The 20,520-nt window shown below is 43.3% G+C and overlaps 1 protein-coding gene across 1 annotated transcript in view; it reads right to left on the bottom strand.

Moving 5' to 3' along the window:
* CORIN (corin, serine peptidase) overlaps nt 1–20,108 on the bottom strand; it is a 151,238-nt gene extending 131,130 nt beyond the window's left edge. The window contains exons 1-2 of the mRNA XM_075752210.1: nt 19,917–20,108; nt 2,171–2,315 (exon numbers count right to left, since the gene is read on the bottom strand). Coding sequence (XP_075608325.1) covers nt 2,171–2,315; nt 19,917–19,991 — 220 coding nt within the window. The 5' untranslated portion in view covers nt 19,992–20,108. The remainder of the gene's footprint in view (nt 1–2,170; nt 2,316–19,916) is intronic.
* Nucleotides 20,109–20,520: the final 412 nt, after the last annotated feature.

Genomic DNA, 20,520 nt, shown 5'->3' with positions numbered 1-20,520 from the left:
ATGCCTCATTTACTTAGAAAATATTACAGAAGGAAAAGAATAATTACCTACAAATTTACCATAGGAAACAAAACACTTTCGTGCAAAATATAAAAGGCCTAATTTTCTGATAAGTTCATTACCAAAGTCAAATCAAAAAAGTTCATAATGTTCTAAACAATATACTAGAGCTCTCTATTTATGTTCTAAGCAACAGTGAAAGATACTAGAATGACAACCACAGAATTTAACTCCTCCATTTCATGAAAAAATAAGAACAGAATTTCCTATATATCAAATAATTTGTGTTAGCCAGTTAGGACTATCAACTCATTTCTTACATTGTAAGTCATCATACCAATATTAGACCATAACAGAATTCAGTTATTATTGATCTGAAATTAATATGAACTACTATGCTGGACATAGTGTATTCTCAATAAATAGAACTGACTATATTATATTGCACACACTTTAAAGATGCCCACAGAATTTGTTCATTTAATTCCAGTCATCAGATATATTCATTTCTAGACTATCAATGCACATAAAATGAAAGCTGCTAACTGAGAGAGAAGAATACTAAATTACAATCATGCTAATTCCAAAGATGCTAAAGAGACCTTTGCCAATTTTAGACTTGGGTAATAACATCAAGCCTTATTCTTTACCCTACAGTAATTACATTGACTCAAGAGGAGACAGTCCTGATTTTTGCTACCTAAGTAGGATCAGAACAGGTCCCATTTCCCCAGAGGATTTCATACATTTTAATGAGTGTTATGTCGATACATGCCTCAGAGGAGGAGATTGAGTAGAGCTGACGTAAATACACCTGCTTTTTTATCTACTTTCTCACCAAAGAATGAAAATCTAGGGCAGAGGATATGAAGGATACAAATGGAATGCTAAACATAAGGAAAGTAAATTGATTGGCATCATATTTCCTAATTGCCAGACTTACTTGATCTTAATCCACTTCAGACTGTTCTTAGTTTAAAGATACATCCCAAGACTTACTTGTCAATCATAACATTCACTAGCTTTGGGGTTTTTTTACTTCCCTAACTTAAGCTAAATGAAAAGAACAGGCCTACCACGTCTTGTTGCAAATCCTTTACAGACTGAATTGAGAAAACAGATTTAAGTTGTTTTGATTTTGACAGTGCTGAAAGTTCTATTGAGACATGTTTAGTTTCTTCCTGTGCTTGCTAACTTTTTGATTGTATGATGTGTATTGAAGTTGGGGTTTAGAACAGGAAAATAGATTTATATCTATATACCTCACGGATTACTCAACTTTGTTACAGATGTGCTTCTGAAGTACTTAAGGAAGCTCAACTAGAAAATATTCTTGTTAACAAAAAGCAAAAGAAGTAAAAATCGCAGAAACTTTCAGCACTGAAAGCAGAACATTAATTTTTTTACTTTTTTTTCACTGGAAAAGTAATGTTTTAACATAGCATTACTGTCTCATGTTGTAGTTGAAACAATTTAATGATATGTCAGCTTCTCTAAAGGTAACAAAGAGAAGGCTTTTTAAACAATTTTTGGTAATAAATTATTACTTTTTAATTCTGTAACAGACACAGAGTTAGTTAACAGACTAAGCCATTATGAAATCTAATATACCTAGAACAAGTTTCCACAAAACATACTTGGGATTCTACCTTCATACATATTTCATATTTAGAAGAAATGAACACATTTTTCCTTAGTTAAACAGTAATATGCTGTAGGTTGTTCAGAAAGATTTGTGGCTATTTATAAATTAACTTTCACCTGAAAATAAAAATCAGATTTGCACATCAATGTGTGACATAAAGGGATAAATATTACATTCCACTGACAATGATCTAAAGTTCTAACATAAATATCTTTTTGTACTTGTAAAATGACTGCTGAAAGCCATCTACATATTATATGCTCAAGGTAGTGTGCTCCTCAAAAATCTACTTTGAGAAATTCAGAAAAGGTTTCCTCTTTGGTACCTTAAATACATTTTAAATATCTAAATCTAAATAGTTCATTTATTTCTTTGCAACAAACATCATTAAGTCACTAGGTAGATTAGTTTGTTTGGTGATGTGCTAAGATATATCTTTAATGTCCACAATTACATTAGCACTTGAGAATCTAGTCTGTTTTAGTCTTAATTAAAAATGTATCAATTTGCTCCATTAGCACTCACCTACAAATGTAAGCAGGATCACCAACAAAAGGATAAGGGCACAGATGCATGGAATCAGTATTAGGAGCAAAAGTCGAAGGAACTTGGCAGAAGCCAATTTCTGAGAGCAACCATCCCCCATGTTATCCTCATCTGTTCCTAAGACCTGAAAAACACAAGATCACAGTTTTATCATTCTGGTGTCGAATTAGTAACTCCTCAATTTTCAATAGCAGTCCTCCCCATTACACACAACAGCTATATGATTTAAACATATGCTATAAATGGCTTTTGATTCTTAAAAAAGAGTTGTATGTAAACTTTCTTTTTGGTGGACAGCTTCGTGTAATCCATATAATTTCATTTAGTTCACCCAATATCCACAGACCTACAGCTTCACTGAAATTTCTAAACCTTACTGACAAACTATAAGTTGGATAGGCATTTAATTTGAAAAAAATGTAAATTACATAATAAAACTATGCAATAAGGCTAAACACAGCTTATTTTATAATTACAATTAATCGACTACTAGTTATTCAAGAGCTCCATGGTCTTAACTTTCTTTTATTAAGGAACTGAACAACTATTATAATCTTTGTTTTAAATGACAATAGAAGTGATAAGGACTGTTCTACTTATTATGCAGAATAATGCCGTCTCATTTTTAAGTACTTTACAAAATTGTAACTTAGTATTCTGTACAGTATTCTGTACAGTATTCTGTAGAGTTTGCAACTAATATTTTCTGTTCTATAAATGGAATGTAAAGGAAAAGAGAAAAAATATTTTCTGAATTCAGTTGAACTGCACAAAGTACAAAAATTCAAACCTAAACATGTATTTAATGTATATATATTGTAAAACATAACTCCATTAAGACTATGATCTCATATACTGGAAAAATGTTATACTTTTTAAACAGAAACAAAATTCCAAATTAATACTTAATAGCAAGATTGAAACTGTTCTTATAAAGTTTATACATCTTTATTCAAAATTGACTAAAAATAACTACAATTTTCCCTATGATAAGGTGAAAATGGATGATAGGATTATTAATTCCAGACAACGTCTTCCCAAAGGATGACTAATAGTTTATTCTCTTTGTCAGGAAGATCAATCACATTGAAGTTGGTCGTGAGAGGATGCAAGAGCGCAAATGCATCCATTACCCTGACAGCCTCTCCCCAAAGAGCCTCGAGAGACTGAGGTCTACAATGTATATATTATTAGTCTTGTAAATGCCAGTCGCTGTAGGTTATCCCTTTGGCTGACTCTGCTGTAAGTGCCTTTCTGTGAAGAACAGGTTACCAGACTGACTGGCACAAATGGAGGTTGAATTATTTCTTAAGGAATTGCTGCACAGAGACTTGATTTATACCTCCCAACCTCACTGCCCATTTTACTGCCTTGACTGAGAAGACTGTAGGCATCATTCTGCAATATCTCTTTTTCCAGCATGGCACAAAGACTATTTGTAAGGAAACTTTCCTTGCTGATAATATTAGAATTATCATCTATTCCTGATACCCCTGGTTACTAGACACTGTACAGACAGCAGAAATTAAGAAAACTGCATTGTGCAGTTTTTTGTACCTTTTCTGACACTGCTAAGCATCACATGTTACTTGACCTCCTGGTGACCCATCCAGTGCAGTGTCCCATATGACTTTTTTTGCTTTTTTTTTTTTTTCCAGGATATCTCAGCTAAATTACTGCTCTTACCTGCAAGTAACACCTCAAATATCCAGGCATAGATAAAGATAAGGATTTAGGTGACTTTTAGGAACCTAAATCCAACTGACATTTAGACAATCCCTGCTTGGCTATGTAACTTCCACACTTGCCTACATTTTCATATTAAAGTCTTCAAAGTCTGCCTGAAGCTTTGCTTCTGGTCATGCTGGAATATAGCAGTTTAGCAGCTACCCATGCCAGGCTTCCCTGAATTCCATAACCTTGGTTTGCACAGCCTGAATTAGACCCCCTTGGGAGGTCTGAGCACAGGTAACAGAGGAATAGCACAGCCCTGTTATGAATACGGATCTCCCAAAACACAGCTGCCATAACTACTTTTGAAATAAATTGCCCTTTTTAACAGTGCAGTGGTTACAGTGCTCCCACAGGAAATGGGGCTGTTGAGTTCAATTCCCTCTTCAGACAGAATTAGTTAAAAATTAGATCTACAACTCAGTAGAGTATCACAACCACCTGAACATAGAGTCCTCCTGAATCAGAGCACACTATCCCTTGAAGTCATGATATTCTGTAAAAAAAGAACACAGTTCTGCTGGGCCACGTAATAGGGAGCAGGACCATCACTACACAGCCCAGTGATTAGGTCACTTGGGAGCTGACTCTCAGTTTCTTCAAGACAAACAAACGTAGAATCCAGCTCGTTTTCCTAAAGGAATGACTCCCAATCAAGATACACTTCTTGAAAATCCCAGGCAAAAGTGCCCAACTCTACCCAATGTAATACAAGGTAAATTCTGACCCATGATTCCAGAAAGAGTTTGTCTTAGGAGTAAAAAAACTTATGATGTTGTCAATAAACAACAAAATTGTATCCTCAGATAATTAAGAAAATACACAGAAATAGTATTAATCATCAAATTTTTTTACTCTTCTTGTGAGGAGGAGGTGATATTGACTATTTTAGAGGTACAGGAGATAATCATCCCAAGCACAAGCATATAACTGAGAACAGAGTTACCACCACCTTTGTACAGATGCCTCAGAGTTAACCTAGGAGAAACATTAAATGCGTGCCAGTGAAAATAGTGAGTTTCTTATGTTCCTGTGTTTCCGTGAGAAATTTTTTTCTAAATTCTATTGGCATTGTGGATACTAGCTACTTTAGGCAAATGTTCCTACTAAAGGAGAACCTCAAACACTTTCTTTCTTGCCAACTCCTGAAAGCAACAATAAACTTCAATCTTTGCATTGACAACTTATTACCACAGATTCTAAAAGGAACTGTTGTATCCAAATTTGTTTTCGGTGATTGCTCAAGAAAAGAATGCTGGATTGTGAAAGACCTGTTTCTCTAAACACCATGAATTGCTAGTTTTGTATAATAGCAAAGTAAATATTTATAAGCAACTAAACAGCATGTTGTATTTTTCCCTTCTACAGGAAAAGACCTCATGAAAAACACTAAACCTATTTAAAATCATCATCGGTGACTCAGCAAGCATGAACTTAATTTTTCCTGTTTTCCAATTTTGCCAGTTTTCCATCACTTGAACATCTACATGGGGTTTTTTCCCATCAGTTTCTGTGGTGAATATGAAATAAAACTAGAGATAGTGCTAATGGTTCCTATATCATTAATGAGGATTTAATGAAGCATCCTATTGTATTGGGTTGGGCTGAGATGGAGTTAGTTTTCCCCATAGCAGCCCTCCTAGTGCTGTGCAGGGTACTGGTGGCCAGCAAGGTGTTGATAACACACCAGTGTTTTGGCTACTGCTGAGCAGTGCTGGCACAGCACCAAGGCTGTCTCTCCAACATCCCCCCCCACCTCGCCCCAGTAGGCTGGGGGTGGGCAAGATCTTGGAAGGGGACACAGCCAGGACAGCTGACCCCAGCTGACGAAAGGGATATTCCATACCATATGACGTATGCTCAGCAATAAAAGATAAGAGAAAGGAGGAGGAAGGGGGCATTCATTATTTGCAATGTTTTCCAGAGCAACCGCTACACTTACTGAAGCCCTGCTTCCCAGGAAGTGGACAGACATTGCCTGCTGATGGGAAGTAGAGAATAAATCTTTCAGGTTGTTTTTTTTCCTTTGCTTCTGTGTGCAGCCTTTTGCTTTTGCTTTATTAAACTGCCTTTATCTCGACCCACAAGTTTTTTTCCATCTTATTTTTCTCCTCTTCCTGTCCTGCTGAGGAGGGGAGGGATAGGGTGGCTTGGTGGGCACCTGGCATCCTGCCAAGGTCAACCCACCACACACCTGATACTGTTTCTTTTCCTCTTGCTACCAAATATTGCTGTACACAAAGAATAGATGCACCAGGTTTAAGTGCTCTAGTATACCAATGGTATCTGCCTAAACTTCAGACATTCACTGTCCTCTCAATTTTAATAATAATGGAATAGAGGCATAAATAATGGAATCTTCAGAGAAAAATGGGCCTGTAGAAGGAAACAGGGCTGCTACATGCTTATTGGCTCACTTCAAGCTTCCAGGGTAGTGGCCAAGATAAGAAACCAGTCTCCCTCAACTCTCTCTGTAGTCAATAGTTTCTCTGAATTGTTCTCTAAGTCTGTAAGGCAGAGCTACCTTGTAGATATACATTTATCTCCCTTTTGCAAGGGAAGGGCAAGAAAACATAGAAGCAGAATCCTCGAGGGCAGACTGAAAGAAACCAACCCTAAATGCTGGAGATTTTGGCATTAAATAGATTTAGGACAGCACCAGACCAAAACATATTCTCTATGCTTGAAGAATACTGGTGCAAGTTCCCTTCCTACCACTGTTGTTAGAAAACTCAATTCAAGAAAGATGGGTTTTTATTTAAATACTATGTGCACTGTAGTTTGGAAATGTCAGGTTTTGGTTTTTAAGGCAACAAGTCATTTGCTTTTAATACAATCAGGTTTTGTATTAAACAAGAATATATTCAGAATACAGGATGCTTTAAAACATCAGATGATTTCTTCTGACACCTAAAAAATTCTGTCCCTAATGAAATGCCATCAACCACTGCTTACCTGAGTGCCATTTTTTCAGTAATGACTGCAGTAAAGTAAACACACCATGAAGTAGATGAAGGAAAGGCTGTGGATGTTATCTACCTGGACTTCAGTAAACCCTTTGATACAGTCTCCGACAGCATTCTCCTGGAGAAGCTGGTGGCTCATGGCTTAGACGGATACAGTCTTCGCTGGGTAAAAAACTGGCTGCAAGGCTGAGCCCAGAGAGTTGTGGTGAACAGAGTTAAATCCGGTTGGCGGCCGGTCACAAGTGGTGTTCCCCAGGGCTCAGTCTTGGGGCCAGTCTTGTTTAATATCTTTATCAATGATCTGGATGAGGGGATTGAGTGCACCCTCAGTAAGTTTGCAGATGACACCAAGTTGGGCGGGAGTGTTGATCTGCTTGAGGGCAAGAAGGCTCTGCAGAGGGATCTGGACAGGCTGGATCAATGGGCCGAGGCCAACTGTATGAGGTTTAATAAGGCTCAGTGCTGGGTCCTGCACTTCAGTCACAACAACCCCAGGCAATGCTACAGGCTTGAGGAAGAGTGGCTGGAAAGCTGCCTGGAGGAAAAGGACCTGCGTGTGCTGGTTGACAGCCAGCTGAACATGAGCCAGCAATGTGCCTGGGTTTGCAGTAGGAATAGTGTGGCCAGCAGGAATAGGGAAGTGATCATCCCCCTGTACTCGGCTCTGGTGAGTCCACACCTCAAATATTGTGTTCAGTTTTGGGCCCCTCGCTACAAGGAAGACACTGAGGTGCTAGAGTGTGTCCAGAGAAGGGCAACAAAGCTGGTCAAGGAACTGGAGCACAAGTCTTATGAGGAGTGGCTGAGGGAACTGGGATTGTTTAGTCTGGAGGCTGAGGGGAGACCTGACAACCTCTCTACAACTACCTGAAAGGAGGTTATAGTCAGGTCTCTTCTCCTAAGCAACAAGTGATAGGACAAGAGGAAAAGGCCTCAAATTGCTCTAGGGGAGGTTTAGGTAGGATATTAGGAGAAATTTCTTCACTGAAAGGGTGGTCAGTCATTGGAACAGGCTCCCCAGAGAGGTGGTGGAGTCACCGTCCCTGGAGGTGTTCAAAAAGCATATAGACATGGCATTTCAGGACATGGTCTAGTAGACATGGTGGTGTTGGGTTGACAGTTGGACTTGGTGATCCTAGAGGTCTTTTCCAACCTTAAAGATTCTATGATTCTATGATTCTAAGTAATTGTGAGCTAATTTCAGTGCAGATTTTAAAAAAATCCTAGGCTTATCTTGGACTGCTAGATCAGACTGCTCACAGTTGATTTTCTGAAACCACAGAGGCAGAAAAAAGTAAGATGGAAAAAAATACAGTCCCATCTGACTACAGAAAGACTAAAAATTCATCGGACTAAAATTCATGGTTTATTTTCTGCAAGATGTGGGGAGAATTTGATCTCATGGGTGTCATTTCAATAACATGCCTGTGATATTAAAGCACAGAAATGACAGATTACATTAAGGTTTATGGGTGAAAAGCCTATGGTAACATGCAATTTTCCTTTTAGACATAAAAAATATCTAAGTTACTCGTCTATAAAACAGCCTGAATCATAGTAGAAGCACTTGATAAAAATATCTCCTGCTGTTGTCACCACAAACCTAACATATGTTCTCCAAATAAAGAAAATCATTAGGGCTAACAGCCTACTGTCTGTATCTTCTGTGCATGATGGGTCTCTACAAAGAAATGTAGAAGACAACTGTTGGATCAGAAGCATCAATATATCTTGAGCAAGCCATACACCAAAGTATGTAGTGTTTATGCTGGAAAGAAGTGGAAAGAACACAAGAAAGTTCTACCATGAAATGCAGAAAGAATGTCATTAGGGAGCAGTAAACAGGTGGCCTTGTAGAAGTCCTCATAATGCCATTAAGGAATGTGCTACCCAGCCAAGCAATAGTTCGTGTATGGAAAATATGTTAGATTATGAAAACTATCTGCAGTTCTTTCCATATCCTTGATACTGTTCCTCTTCTAATGTTGAAGCAGTGCTCTGTTGTCAGCTCCTGTGATTTTATCAACTGTCATGATGCTGGTCTTAAAGTTCTAGATATTGGATTCACATGACCATACCAGCCATTACGGCTTTCCCTTCCCTGTAAGGCAAGATGGTTCCCAGTTCTCATTTCTACAGAGCAAAAACTGATCATGTGAAGTGTCGAAGCTTAAACACACAACAGCATATATAAAGAAATTTAAACATACTTATTCTTACAGCCTCTTTTGGCGGACTCACAACATTCAAATGCCTGGGAGTGAGTAACAGAAGCTGCAAATGTTCCACGTTTTTTATCAGTTTTGTCCTGTTCACATGAAAATTTGATTTGACAGCACTTCTATTTGATTACTTTATCATCCAAAAAATGTAACACCATGCTTTAAATGTCACTGTAACAAGTAGAAAATGTAAGATAAATCCTCCAAAGGTGCAGGCAAAGTCACGCACTGAAAACAGGAACAGGCAAAAAGTCACTGGAAAAAAGGTTTTGCATAATCTTTCATTTTCAGTGTTACAGCAACCAGCGAGCCAAACTGAAATGGACCAACTGAAGAACAAATGTTAAGGCAGCATAAGAAATTGGATATTAAGCAGCTTTTGTCTGCAAATACGAGTAATACTCACATTCCAGTGTACACAAATTTGAGAACAAAAATGCCATAGTTATTCTGAAAGGAAATAGTGCAATTTAGGGGGGGGGGGGGGAAACTTCATACAGCAAGGCAGTGAAAAAAACCCAAAACTAAACCTTTTCATACAACCAGGCAGCAAGCATGAGAAGCATGTTATTATCACATGAATTGTTATTTTCACAATGAAATGCACTAGTTTTCCTGACAGTTCGAGTTCACTGTAATCCTGTAACTTCTCCCAGGAAATTCCATGTCCTCAGAAAAATTACAAATTGCTGACATAATTCATTCAAAGTTCATTTTGATGACCAGACCTCCTTTCCCATCCATGAAAAAAATACTCAGATTTACTCCTATTTTAACCACTGAAATATAAACATATTGAGTCATCATACCAATCTGAAATACACAGTATCCCAGTAAGGGAGATGTCATACAAAGCTGGGTACCTCTTTCCAAAAGAAATATTTTGTTGGTGCTAGATGCCATGTCCAGCCAGATTCTTTTGGCTGAAGCAGAAACCTGAAACACATTTAACCTTCCTGACTTACATTTTCACTTAAAGTCTCAAACACACAGATAACTGGAACACCACAGTTGTGTTTGGATTTTTTTACTCAGCAAACTTATTGCTGGATTCCATGTGTCTAGTGTGATACCAATAACTGCTCTCCACCTCATTTAAAATGAGAATTAGACACACCATTTAGCCATCATATAAGGTCAGTACTGATCACTCTTCGAAATTTGAATTAGTAGAGAGGGGAAAAAAGGATATTTGTCACTACTACAGAACAGAAGTATCACCTCTTCACAATAGCAATGTATTTGAATCTCTTCCTTTTGCAAAAGAAGTGCTGCTGAATAATGATTCCACTTTGGCATAAATGTTAATTGTTTACATACTTACTTATACATTGTACAGATTTGCAATTACTTAGAATTTCAGTGATGTAAACTTGCAACTACAGCAATGGGTGCTTCCCATATTTACAATGGAACTTTGTTGAATTTTCAAGAACATTCACATTAAGAAATAGTTCAGCTGATGGCAAACTTACTACAATTCTAAGCTCTCTCTTCTTTATTACTAACAGCTGGTGGCAAAGATGTGTGATGTGCCATGCCTCATAAGCTGAGCAAGATTTAGTAAACATATGGAAGATATAAAAGATTTTTCAAGAACTGAAGTGTCTGGAAGACATTCATTTTAAGAACTAGACTATGGTTAGCATCATCTGATATTTCTCAACACCAGAACATGAACATCCATTCAGTCTACCTCAGCAGGGAGTGGGAAAGTGTTTCGGAGAAATCAATCTTTAATTAATGTAGAGTTTATGCTTTGGGGGGTTATTAGTTTTCTTTAAGTTTCCAGGGCTTGCAAAAATTACTCATGAAAGTTTCAACAGTGCCATGCTGTTTTTCTGAACGCACCCAGAGACCACACTAATGCCTTCCTGACTACCCAGCTGTTCACTGCATTGAGGTTTGTTAAGCAAGTACAGCAGCGATGGCAAGTCTTTGGCTATACATTGCTGAGAATCACAAAGCAACAGGCAGGGGAGTTACAAAGTACTCGCTTCAGGTTCCTGCTTTGCTGGGAATTCAATAAGCAGATGTCTGCACAAGAGCCATTAGCACCAGAAAGCAAAATTGGAAACCATAAAAAAACCTACAAAAAAAACCCCAAAACACTTAAGTGGCCTAATTTGTGGCAATAAAAAGATTTTGAAAAAATACTTTGAGGGGGTGGAGGGATACAATTAGAGGAAAATCTCCTCTTAAAAGCAGCTTTTAAGCCTGGAAAACTAGAAGGGACAAAAAGAAATCCTGCCTGCCCTGTGACTCCCATTCAGTGTATCAGTCACCACCTGTGTAGAAATCCCATCAGAAGCCCCATTCCACACAGGGCAACTAGACCTCATAATTGGACATACCTTTTTTTTCCCCCCTATTAATGGTCGATCAGTAGGCTTAGCCTTCTGAACTTGAAGGTGACCGGTACGTCATATATGTGCCATGCCCACTGCTGATTATACAATTACTTAACCTATTTAAAATCAGAAGCTTTCAATGACATGAATTGGATGCTAAACTGGAGTGCAAGCTAAACAAATGACAGGAATCTTCTTAGAAGCATTTGTCTCCTTATGTTTCATGCATTTGTTACTCATTTTTCTCTAAAATGTATAGATTATTCTTACACTATAAATGTCTGCCTAGAAGAAAATAAAATTTTGGATTTGAATGCATAATGTTAACTTTATTGACTTTTTTCTGATTTGTGAATAGAAGATACTAATCCTTGGACCCAGGATAAGAGCAGCAGCAGTATTGATCAAAGGAAAGGACATGGTTTAGAGTGAAAGCAAAGCTTCATCTGTTCAGCATAGCTGGCTATTTATTAGTCCTCTTCCCAAAGATGAAAATGGATTTACACAATGTCTCACAGGTTGATAACCTACTACCTATAAAATTTAGAGGTGACTCATTCATTTTTCAGTAGGATACCACTTTGTTCAGAAACATGGCATCTTTGAACATTTTGCTTCAGCAGTAGAAAATAAAGATAAGGATATTTTTTGAAACTACCAGGACATCTTGACAGAAATAACTGAAGAGGTGACTAGAGATTAAATCTATTCATTATTGTGAAAGTTATGAAACAATGAGCTGATACAGAAAACTCAAGACAAAGTGGGTTAATAAGGCACTTTTACATTGGTGTACGCATTTGACTATGACTTTGATATAGTATCAAAGGTTTATGGATCACATAAGGATTTGTAGGATAAAAACTTCCATCTAAGTCACAGAAACAATAACAATCTGGTGAAATATTTTGTCAAAGAAGATCCTACTGCATTTATGGCTAGGACTATTCAATTTAATTGTTAATCCCTTGAGCGGATGCCAGCTTTCCTCCCATTCAGATTTTCTTTGGAAATCTCCAAGAGTCACATAATAATCCTATCTATGATTAGGAAAAAGCAAATGGAAACCATCTGGGTTCTTAGTCCTTCGAGACCAGTGCCAACATTATTCCATACACTCCGACTTTATAGGGAAATGAGAATTGTTAATAACTTCTAAACATATTCTATCATCATTTAAGACATCCTTTCTAGCCTTGTCTACATGTACTACAAATTATTTAAACTTACACCTTTAAAATAGCTGAGCAGGGACAAACTGAAGCTTAAAAAAGGCATTTACTACTTAATTCTTTTGTTACGCGGTTGCTACAAATCAAACAGCAAGGGAAAAAAAAAAGATAGCTACTTACCCTACAGTTCCTGATATTCTTTCAGATATAATATCCATTTGGACAATATTTGTGCATGCGGAGAACTAGCATCTTTCACACAATAAGCTGTCTCTCAGCAATGTCTGTCCCTCAACACTGTGTGATGGCAAAAATGTACAGGCTGTTAAGGCAAGGTGGGCTCAGCCATCTGTATTTCTTACTGAAGATGCAAAAATGCAGAAGGTTGGGGAAAGCCTGACAACTGTAGCACGTTCTGCTTCTATAATGTCCAGGTCCCACTGGTTCTGGGACAACTTTAACATAGCAAAAATAATCCACTCAGCAAAAGATTTGACATCAGAAGCAGGAGCAATGGAAGAAATCTCCATGTCACACCACTGGCCCATGGAAGTCCAGAGCAGACAGAACTGTATATTACAGATATATGCTGTATTATTACATGAATGCAGAGCTGCATGTTTGAGAGACCTGGGATGGAAAGCTCCTTAATGCCACCAGTGGTTTTATTTTCAAGAGCATGCCCTGGCAGCTTTCTGAAATCTAATGAGATGAACAATGCAAGGAGCACGTGATTTCTTACTGCTTCATTCAGAGGCAGCAGGAGAAAAAATGAGTCTCTTTTCCTAGGAAACGCTTCCTGAGTCTGAGACACTTTCAAGTAACTTTCAGTAATATTGGAGTGACAGTATAGGCTATTTTGCAACTGGGAGCTCTTTGAGGTGATGAGCAATGGCAATTGCTGTGGGCAATTACTATTACTGTTAAATCACTGTTAAGTTAAATCTCTCTGGTATCAAACAGCTCAGATGTAGAAGATTCTAGCACATTAGTCTTTAAAACACTAGGTTCTGTATATGGCAGAACTGAGTGTTACAGGTTTGAGGAAGAGAAGAAGGGAAAGACAGACTTTGACAATCACTGACCAGCCATGAGCACCATTCACTGAGCATTGATCTTGAACTCTCTCTGAACTATGACACATGAATTGTAATAGATGCAGTCTGATGCAGTCCCGAAGAAGGAAACTCATGGCTACTTTCACCTCCTTTCCACTAAGGACTGGGTGAAGAAAGGACTTGACTTTTGCAAGAAAAGATGAGCCTTGGAATTCAGGAAGAGCAGCAGCTTACAGGAGCACCCGCAATGATGCAACCTGACAATCTTCTTTCCCACAGGTTTACAGGAGCTGTCCCACACGGATTATTTTATGAGGAAATTTTTTTTTAAACTGCCTCAATTTCTGTGTTCCCTCTGGGAAAAAAAAAAAAAAAAGCAATATGCATTGATTTAGCATGTACGCAAAGCATGGGTTCCCACAGAATACATACTGTTGTGGGAAACATGCTTTGCAATGAGCGGCAGGGCTTGAATCATCAAAGCATAAACCATTCCAAAGCAGCTCTGACAGTATCTGATTTTCAGCCTCTTTTCACTTTCTACAGGGCAATGCTCTAAGAACTACCTTATGCTGGCAACAACACTAACAAAAATAGAGAATTATAAATTGCGTGGCACCAAAAGAAGCAGATGCTGCAGGGATTCCACTCTGATAAGAGAGATGGAGGAAAGGAACTGAAGGACAGTTGGATTTATTTCATCCCTTCGTGATTTGGGGATTGGGGAAGAGAGACAGGGGAGCAGACAACCACAGAGGTTTCACGATACCTGAATCAGTGATTAAATATTTATAGTAATCAGTAGTTAACTCATTTCCTCCAGTCAAGTCTGTTTTGCCCACAGCAGAAATTGGTGAGTGATCTCCCAGCCTTTATCTTGACACACAAGCTTTCTCACTCTCTTTCTTCCTATTTTCTCCCGTCCTGCAGGACAGCATCGGGGTGAGCAAGGGACTGTGCAGGTGCATGGCTGCGAGCTGAGACCACCCCCCACCACCCCCAGAGCAGGCCATGCTCCTGTGGGCGCCGAGGGCCAGGGGCTGCAACATGGATGCACCAGAAGGCACAGCAGCAACACTTTCTGGTATCTATCGCTGCCTTTAACCTGCAGATACTCAGATTTCGCAGGTAAAACTGCCAGAAATAACAGCATATGCACAAATAAATCATTACAAGCATTGTTTTAAATTATAGTGGCTTGAAACCGCAGCTGAGGAGAATCTATCCCTTTAGGGTAGCAGCCTTCTGCACAAGGTAGGCCTGGCATGAAATCTAATTCAGACTTCAGAGGTAGCAAGATTCTGATCTCATTTTGAAATGGCAAGCTCTTGCTTGATTGCCGTCTCGTTATTATTTTTACATTTAGGATATTAAACCATTATCCCTATTTCTTTCACGTTTGCTGACTAGAAAGACAAGCCGAAATTAAAAACACGACTTGGAAGGGAACTGTCTGTTCCACAGCAGAATAGCAGAAATTAATTATGCTTCCATCTGACAGTTAAAAAAGAGGAAAGAATTCACCGTTAGGCCGGCCTGACACCCGGGCCGGAGCGCTGGCGGGAGGCGCCGCCGGCCGCGCGGAAACCCTTCGCGCGAGGGAAGCCGTTAGCGTGAGGAGAGCCGTTAGCGCGAGGGGAGCGGGCAGCGCCGGGGCCGGTGCGGCACCGAGAGCCACCGGGCCCCGGCGCTAGGACCTGCCGGAGAGGCTACCCGGGTGCTCTATTTTTACTACGGTATTTTTTGCATTCAGACTTTCCACTGCAGGCGCCCCGGTCAGGGGATCCGCTCTGCCGGGGGAATCTGACAGGTCAGCCCCGCGAGAGTTATTTATAGAGGGGCGGGTGACAGAGGGAAGGGATGCGATCGGCATCATATTCTTCTGTCACGGGGCTGCGGACTGGGAGAGACACCCAGGAACGAGCCCCCCCACACACACAGACAGCCTCCCGTCCCTCAGCACAGCCGGTCAAGGCGGCTGTGGCGGGGAAACCCCAAGCGCCGCGGCACGGCACGCCGCGCCGCCCGGCTTGACCTGCGCTGGCCAGTCGTGTGTCGTCCCCCCCCCGCGGCCCGCTGCGCCGCCGCCCTGGCCTGGGGACAGGGGGCAATCCGGGCCGGCCGGAGGACACACAGGCTGCGACGTGGGCCAAGGAGGCAAGCTACCTGGGCACGGCCCAGGCGCTCTTCCTTCTCTCTTTTTCCCCAGTTTTTCCTCCTGCAACCTCTGAGGAAGTGAGGATGCACATATATGTGTTAATTCATATATTATATGAATTAATATTCACACATATATTAATTCCCCCAGTTACAGATCCCAGCACTTTGAAGGGGGGCTTTTATGCCCTGGCACCCAGACTGAGGCTCAGGACAGTTCCAGACAAAAATTGACTGTGGAGGGTCACTAGAATTAAAAATACAGCGGCAATGAGGTAGGCAAACTGGAGCCTATCTGGCCACTGTCTTCAGAGCTTGTTCTGTGTGCGAAGACCTTTTCAAGGAGGATGTAAGCTTTCTTTGTCCTACTGTGACAATCTGGCACTTCACAAGGTGTTTGTCATCTACCGTTCTCTTCTGGCGCTGGAGAATTGTACTTACCCAGTCTGCCATTTATGAGGTCCATTTTTTTTTGGTAGGAAAAGAAATTGGGACAGAGTAGAAACATCAGTATTTCAAACTTTAATCAGACTTACCCCTCAAGCCCTGCTGCTTAGCTGCTTCGTCCTGAAGGCATTTAAAAATCAGGAGGTGTCTGGCTGTCACATTTGGAAGGACCTACGCTGCGTGTGCGAGCCTAGAACTGCCCTGCTGTGAGTGGCCTGACACCCTGGCTGGCATTCAGAAACAAGGCATTCACTTGGCCTTGTAAGCGCTTGACAAGGATACCTGACATGCTGACAGGATTCGACTCTTCCCATGCAATGTAGCGGTAGCCGCCATCATTTAAAACCTCACCAGACCAGGAGATAGTGCCATTGTGTGTAACTGCCTCGCAGCACGTGCTGTTCAGCCTGAAAGCAGACAACCTGGTATCCACGGCCTCCTGTTCCAGGTGGGGTCAAAGCCACAGCTCCCATCTCTTGCGGAAGTGCCTGTAGTGCTTATATTGTGCCTGCTGTACTGGGATGGTCTGAGTCCGCTGAGCCTCAGCAGAGCCCAAACAGCCACTACGGCACACAGATGGAAGCACTGTCTTCCCACTTGTGTACAAAAGGCTTATTTAGAGTTCAGCACTTGTTGGTTAGAGCAGTTGGGTAGCAGTGAGAGCAGGAGCTGCTGGGTTTTCCCAACATTCCCTTGCCTGTTCTGCCTTCTCTTGGAAGAACCCTTCCCCTTCTGGTAAATGAGATTTCTGTCTGGGTGCTTATCCACCTCAGCCTCTGCATGCACTCCTCGCTTGGCCGTGTAAGTAATGACAAGAAGTTATGTGTCTGGCAATGCATGGACTTAATATAACAGCAGGACAGTAATGGTCGTCGAGGGAGCAGAGTGCTAAGACCTAAACATGTATATCAGCTTAGCAAAAAAAAAAAAAAAAAAAAAAAAAAGCTCCTACATTCAAGTAAGCCTGCATTTTTAAATAATTACTGGCACTGTTAACAGTCCATTTGTATCTGCAGACATCATCTAATACATAATTAACAGCTAAACAATAATACAGGTATCTTAAATTGCCCTGTGTGCATTGCATATTTTATAGAACACCTCCAAGTGTGACACATTTCAAACCATCTTATACTTCTGATTCACTGCACACTCAAGTTTGCTACCACAGGCACACAGTTGAGTGCCAGCAAACGTTTCTGGAGAGGAAGTGAGTATTTTCTTCAGTGTTTTACAGTCCCAGCTCCAAAAGACTGAGGAAAACCAATGTTTTGTCCTGATGGTCCCATCAGATACTAACAGGCAAGAAGATTCCTCTAATCTGGGCAAGGGAGCTCACCACCCTGAGAGCCTTCTCCGGAAAATGAGTACTAGTGGCTTCCTTAAAAATCCATGCTGAGTGATGATGATATGAGAGGTTGAAGGGCCGGGCTTCCCCACGGGCAGAAAAAGCCAGCTGTCAAGGTACCCCATATACGGCTGATGGAGGAGGGCAAAAAGTCACGAGCGTTTCCTTTCTAAAGGAGGTTTGAACATTGTTTGGGATTCCCCTGTCCCCCGAAGAGCCCCCAGCTTCTTACAGAACCTTGATGTCCGAGACACTCAGGAGATGTCACCAGCTTTTACAGAGACACATAAGCAGAGTGGTTCTATACATCCTTGTATTATTCCTTCACAGCTGTTTGAATTACCTCACTGATACACTAATTCAACGCTGCCTGTGTCACAGTACCGGAGGAGCTTATAGCAGAGATCTCCAGCTAAAGCATCCCTGACAAGAACAAAAGTAAAGAATTACAATTTAGTCCTGCTGACTGGCCCATCTTTTAGAAACACAGGGAGGGTGTAAGTGGCCATATGGAAAAATCCATTCCCGTATTTTTACTGCTGAAAGCTAAACCTTCCCAAGAGGCCCCGTGAATGCATTAAAAGCTCTAGATATTTGATTTCACTTAAGAGTTTCACCATCTCAGCCAGACTGCTAATAATTTAAAATAAAAGTTAATTAATTAATCGTCTGCCATGAAATGCGTCCAAGGATTCTGCATTTTAAATCAAGGGGAGCAACCATCCCATGGAAGTATACTGTCGTATTTACAAACTTGTGAAGCCGGCTGCCGCGCCATTTCGGTCGCATGCGGATCGGTGTGACGACGCGAGAAGCTCCGCCGCCCTCCCTTGGGGTGCTCCAGCATCGAACCCCGCACTCCTGCGCGTCACCTCGCCGCTCCGCCGGGTGGAGAGACGACCCCGCTCGCTCCCCGCGGGGTTCTGCACCGGCACCGCCACAGGGAGCGCTGCCCCCGGGCTGCCCCCGGCCCCGCTGTTCACCTGCGGCCCTCGCCGTGCCTCCGCCTATGACAGCGCCACCCGCACCGGGGACACCGGGGAGACACCTGCTCCCCGGCTAGAGGAGGGAAGGGCAGACTAGAGGGGTTGAGCCCGCAGGTTCGCACTAGCGCGTCAGCCGCCTCGTACGAGGCCCCCCCACCCCGTGCAGCCTCTCCTATAAGGGCAGGCAAAGCATGCTTCTCCGCCCCCCTCATCCCTCCTCTCAGGGGGTGTGCTGGGAGACTGGGAACACCCGCGCTATCCCCTTCGGACACTTGCAACCGCTCAGGTACGCTGTTTCTCCCTGCAAGGATTAACTGCCCCCGTCTGTGACACTCCACGGGATGACCACCTCCCGTGGGTGGTGGGGGCCAGCGGCACCATCCCGCCGGACAGCCGGGGGAGTAGGGAGAGGGAAGGAGTCCCTCCACCCGACCCCAGGCTGTTTCCGACGCGACGGTCAAGTCAGCCCTCGCTGCTGCCGGGAGGCAGCTACCGCGCCGGGGACCAGGTCACGGTGCATCGGCTCCCCGGGAGCCCGGCCACCGGTGGAGCTGTCACAGCCGTCCTGCTGGAGGTCAAGCCCCAACTTTGTTCTTGCAAATCCTGCCGGACCTGTTGCCGTCGGGCTGGGCGCAACTCCTCCCCGCTTTTTCCAGCGCCGGAGCACTTAGCAGGCACATCAGGTTATTGATCTTCCCTGTCACTTTGTGGGAGAACTGGGGAGAGGGCGCCGCTAAGCCCTTCGTGAAACGCTAATAACGGCCGGTTGTTAACTGCGACTCACCTACATCCTGCGCCTCTGAACTCGGCCGTCCCGGTGCTTCTCCCGCACAGCCGCGCAAGTTTCGACACAGGAGCGCTCTGGGACGGCTCCACCGCGGCAGGTTGGGCGCAGACAGTCAGTTGCCCTCGGCCGCCCCCCAGGCCGCGCCTCCCGGGAACACGGCACCGTCCCTGCCTGCAAGCCACGGGTTCGCTCTCGCCACGGCAGATCGCGGGTAGGGCTCGCCCCTTCTCCTCTTGCCCAACAACCTGCCGCTCGGCCCCGCGGCGGCAGCGCAGGCAGTGCACCGAGATTCCCCGCCGGACCGGCGGCCGCGCCCCCCTTCTGCTGTCCGGCACCCCTGGCACCCGGCGGCGGTCGGAGATGTCGTCCTGAGCGCGCTGCCCCCCGCCCGCACCCCGGGGGTCGCCGAGCAGTGGAACCAGCCACCCTCGCAAGCCCCCGGCCCCGTGGCCCCCAGGTGGCCCCACGCGCGGAGGGGAGCGCCCTCGGGCTCTCCTTACCCGGTTGGCGGAGAGGACCTGCCGGTAGCGCTCCTCCTCCGCAGGCAGGGCAGGGAACTGTTGCATGGAGAGCATGCTCTGGCTGCTGCTGAACCCTCTTCACTTTGGCCGCTGCCCCCCCCCCCCCCCCCCCACTTCTCTACCTCCGTGTCTGACGAGCCGCGGCCGCCCGCCTCGCGCACATACAGACTTGCGGAGCAGGGTGGGCTCCGCATTTTGTCTGCTCGGCAGACTCCCCCTCCCCCCTCCTCCACCCAATAATAATAAACCTCCTCGAGAAAGCCGCCACATCCCCACCCCTTTTGCACACAAGGCTCTACGCCTTGGGGACAAGCTGAGAGACAGCCCACTTGCCAATTTCGCCCTAAAGCCATCCCTTCAGGGAGGGCGGATGAGGTGGCCACAGCCTTTGCCCCCCTCCGCCCCCCCGGTAAAGGATGTCTCGTCACGCCGCGAAGGGCGTCAGGTGGCAAGGCAAGCCTGAGCCAGGGACGATGTTGCGGGGCTCGCCCCTCGCGCCCCTTACCTTGGCTCCCCGGGGCTCTGCCGCGGCCGAGGGGCCGGGCTGTCCCCGCAGCTGGGGCTGCCCCGATGCGTGCTTGGG

The sequence above is a fragment of the Balearica regulorum genome, chromosome 4, assembly GCF_011004875.1.
Source record: "Balearica regulorum gibbericeps isolate bBalReg1 chromosome 4, bBalReg1.pri, whole genome shotgun sequence".
Taxonomy (NCBI): domain Eukaryota; kingdom Metazoa; phylum Chordata; class Aves; order Gruiformes; family Gruidae; genus Balearica; species Balearica regulorum.
Note: the sequence above shows the minus strand (reverse complement) of the source record. Positions and strands in the feature narration are given on the sequence as shown.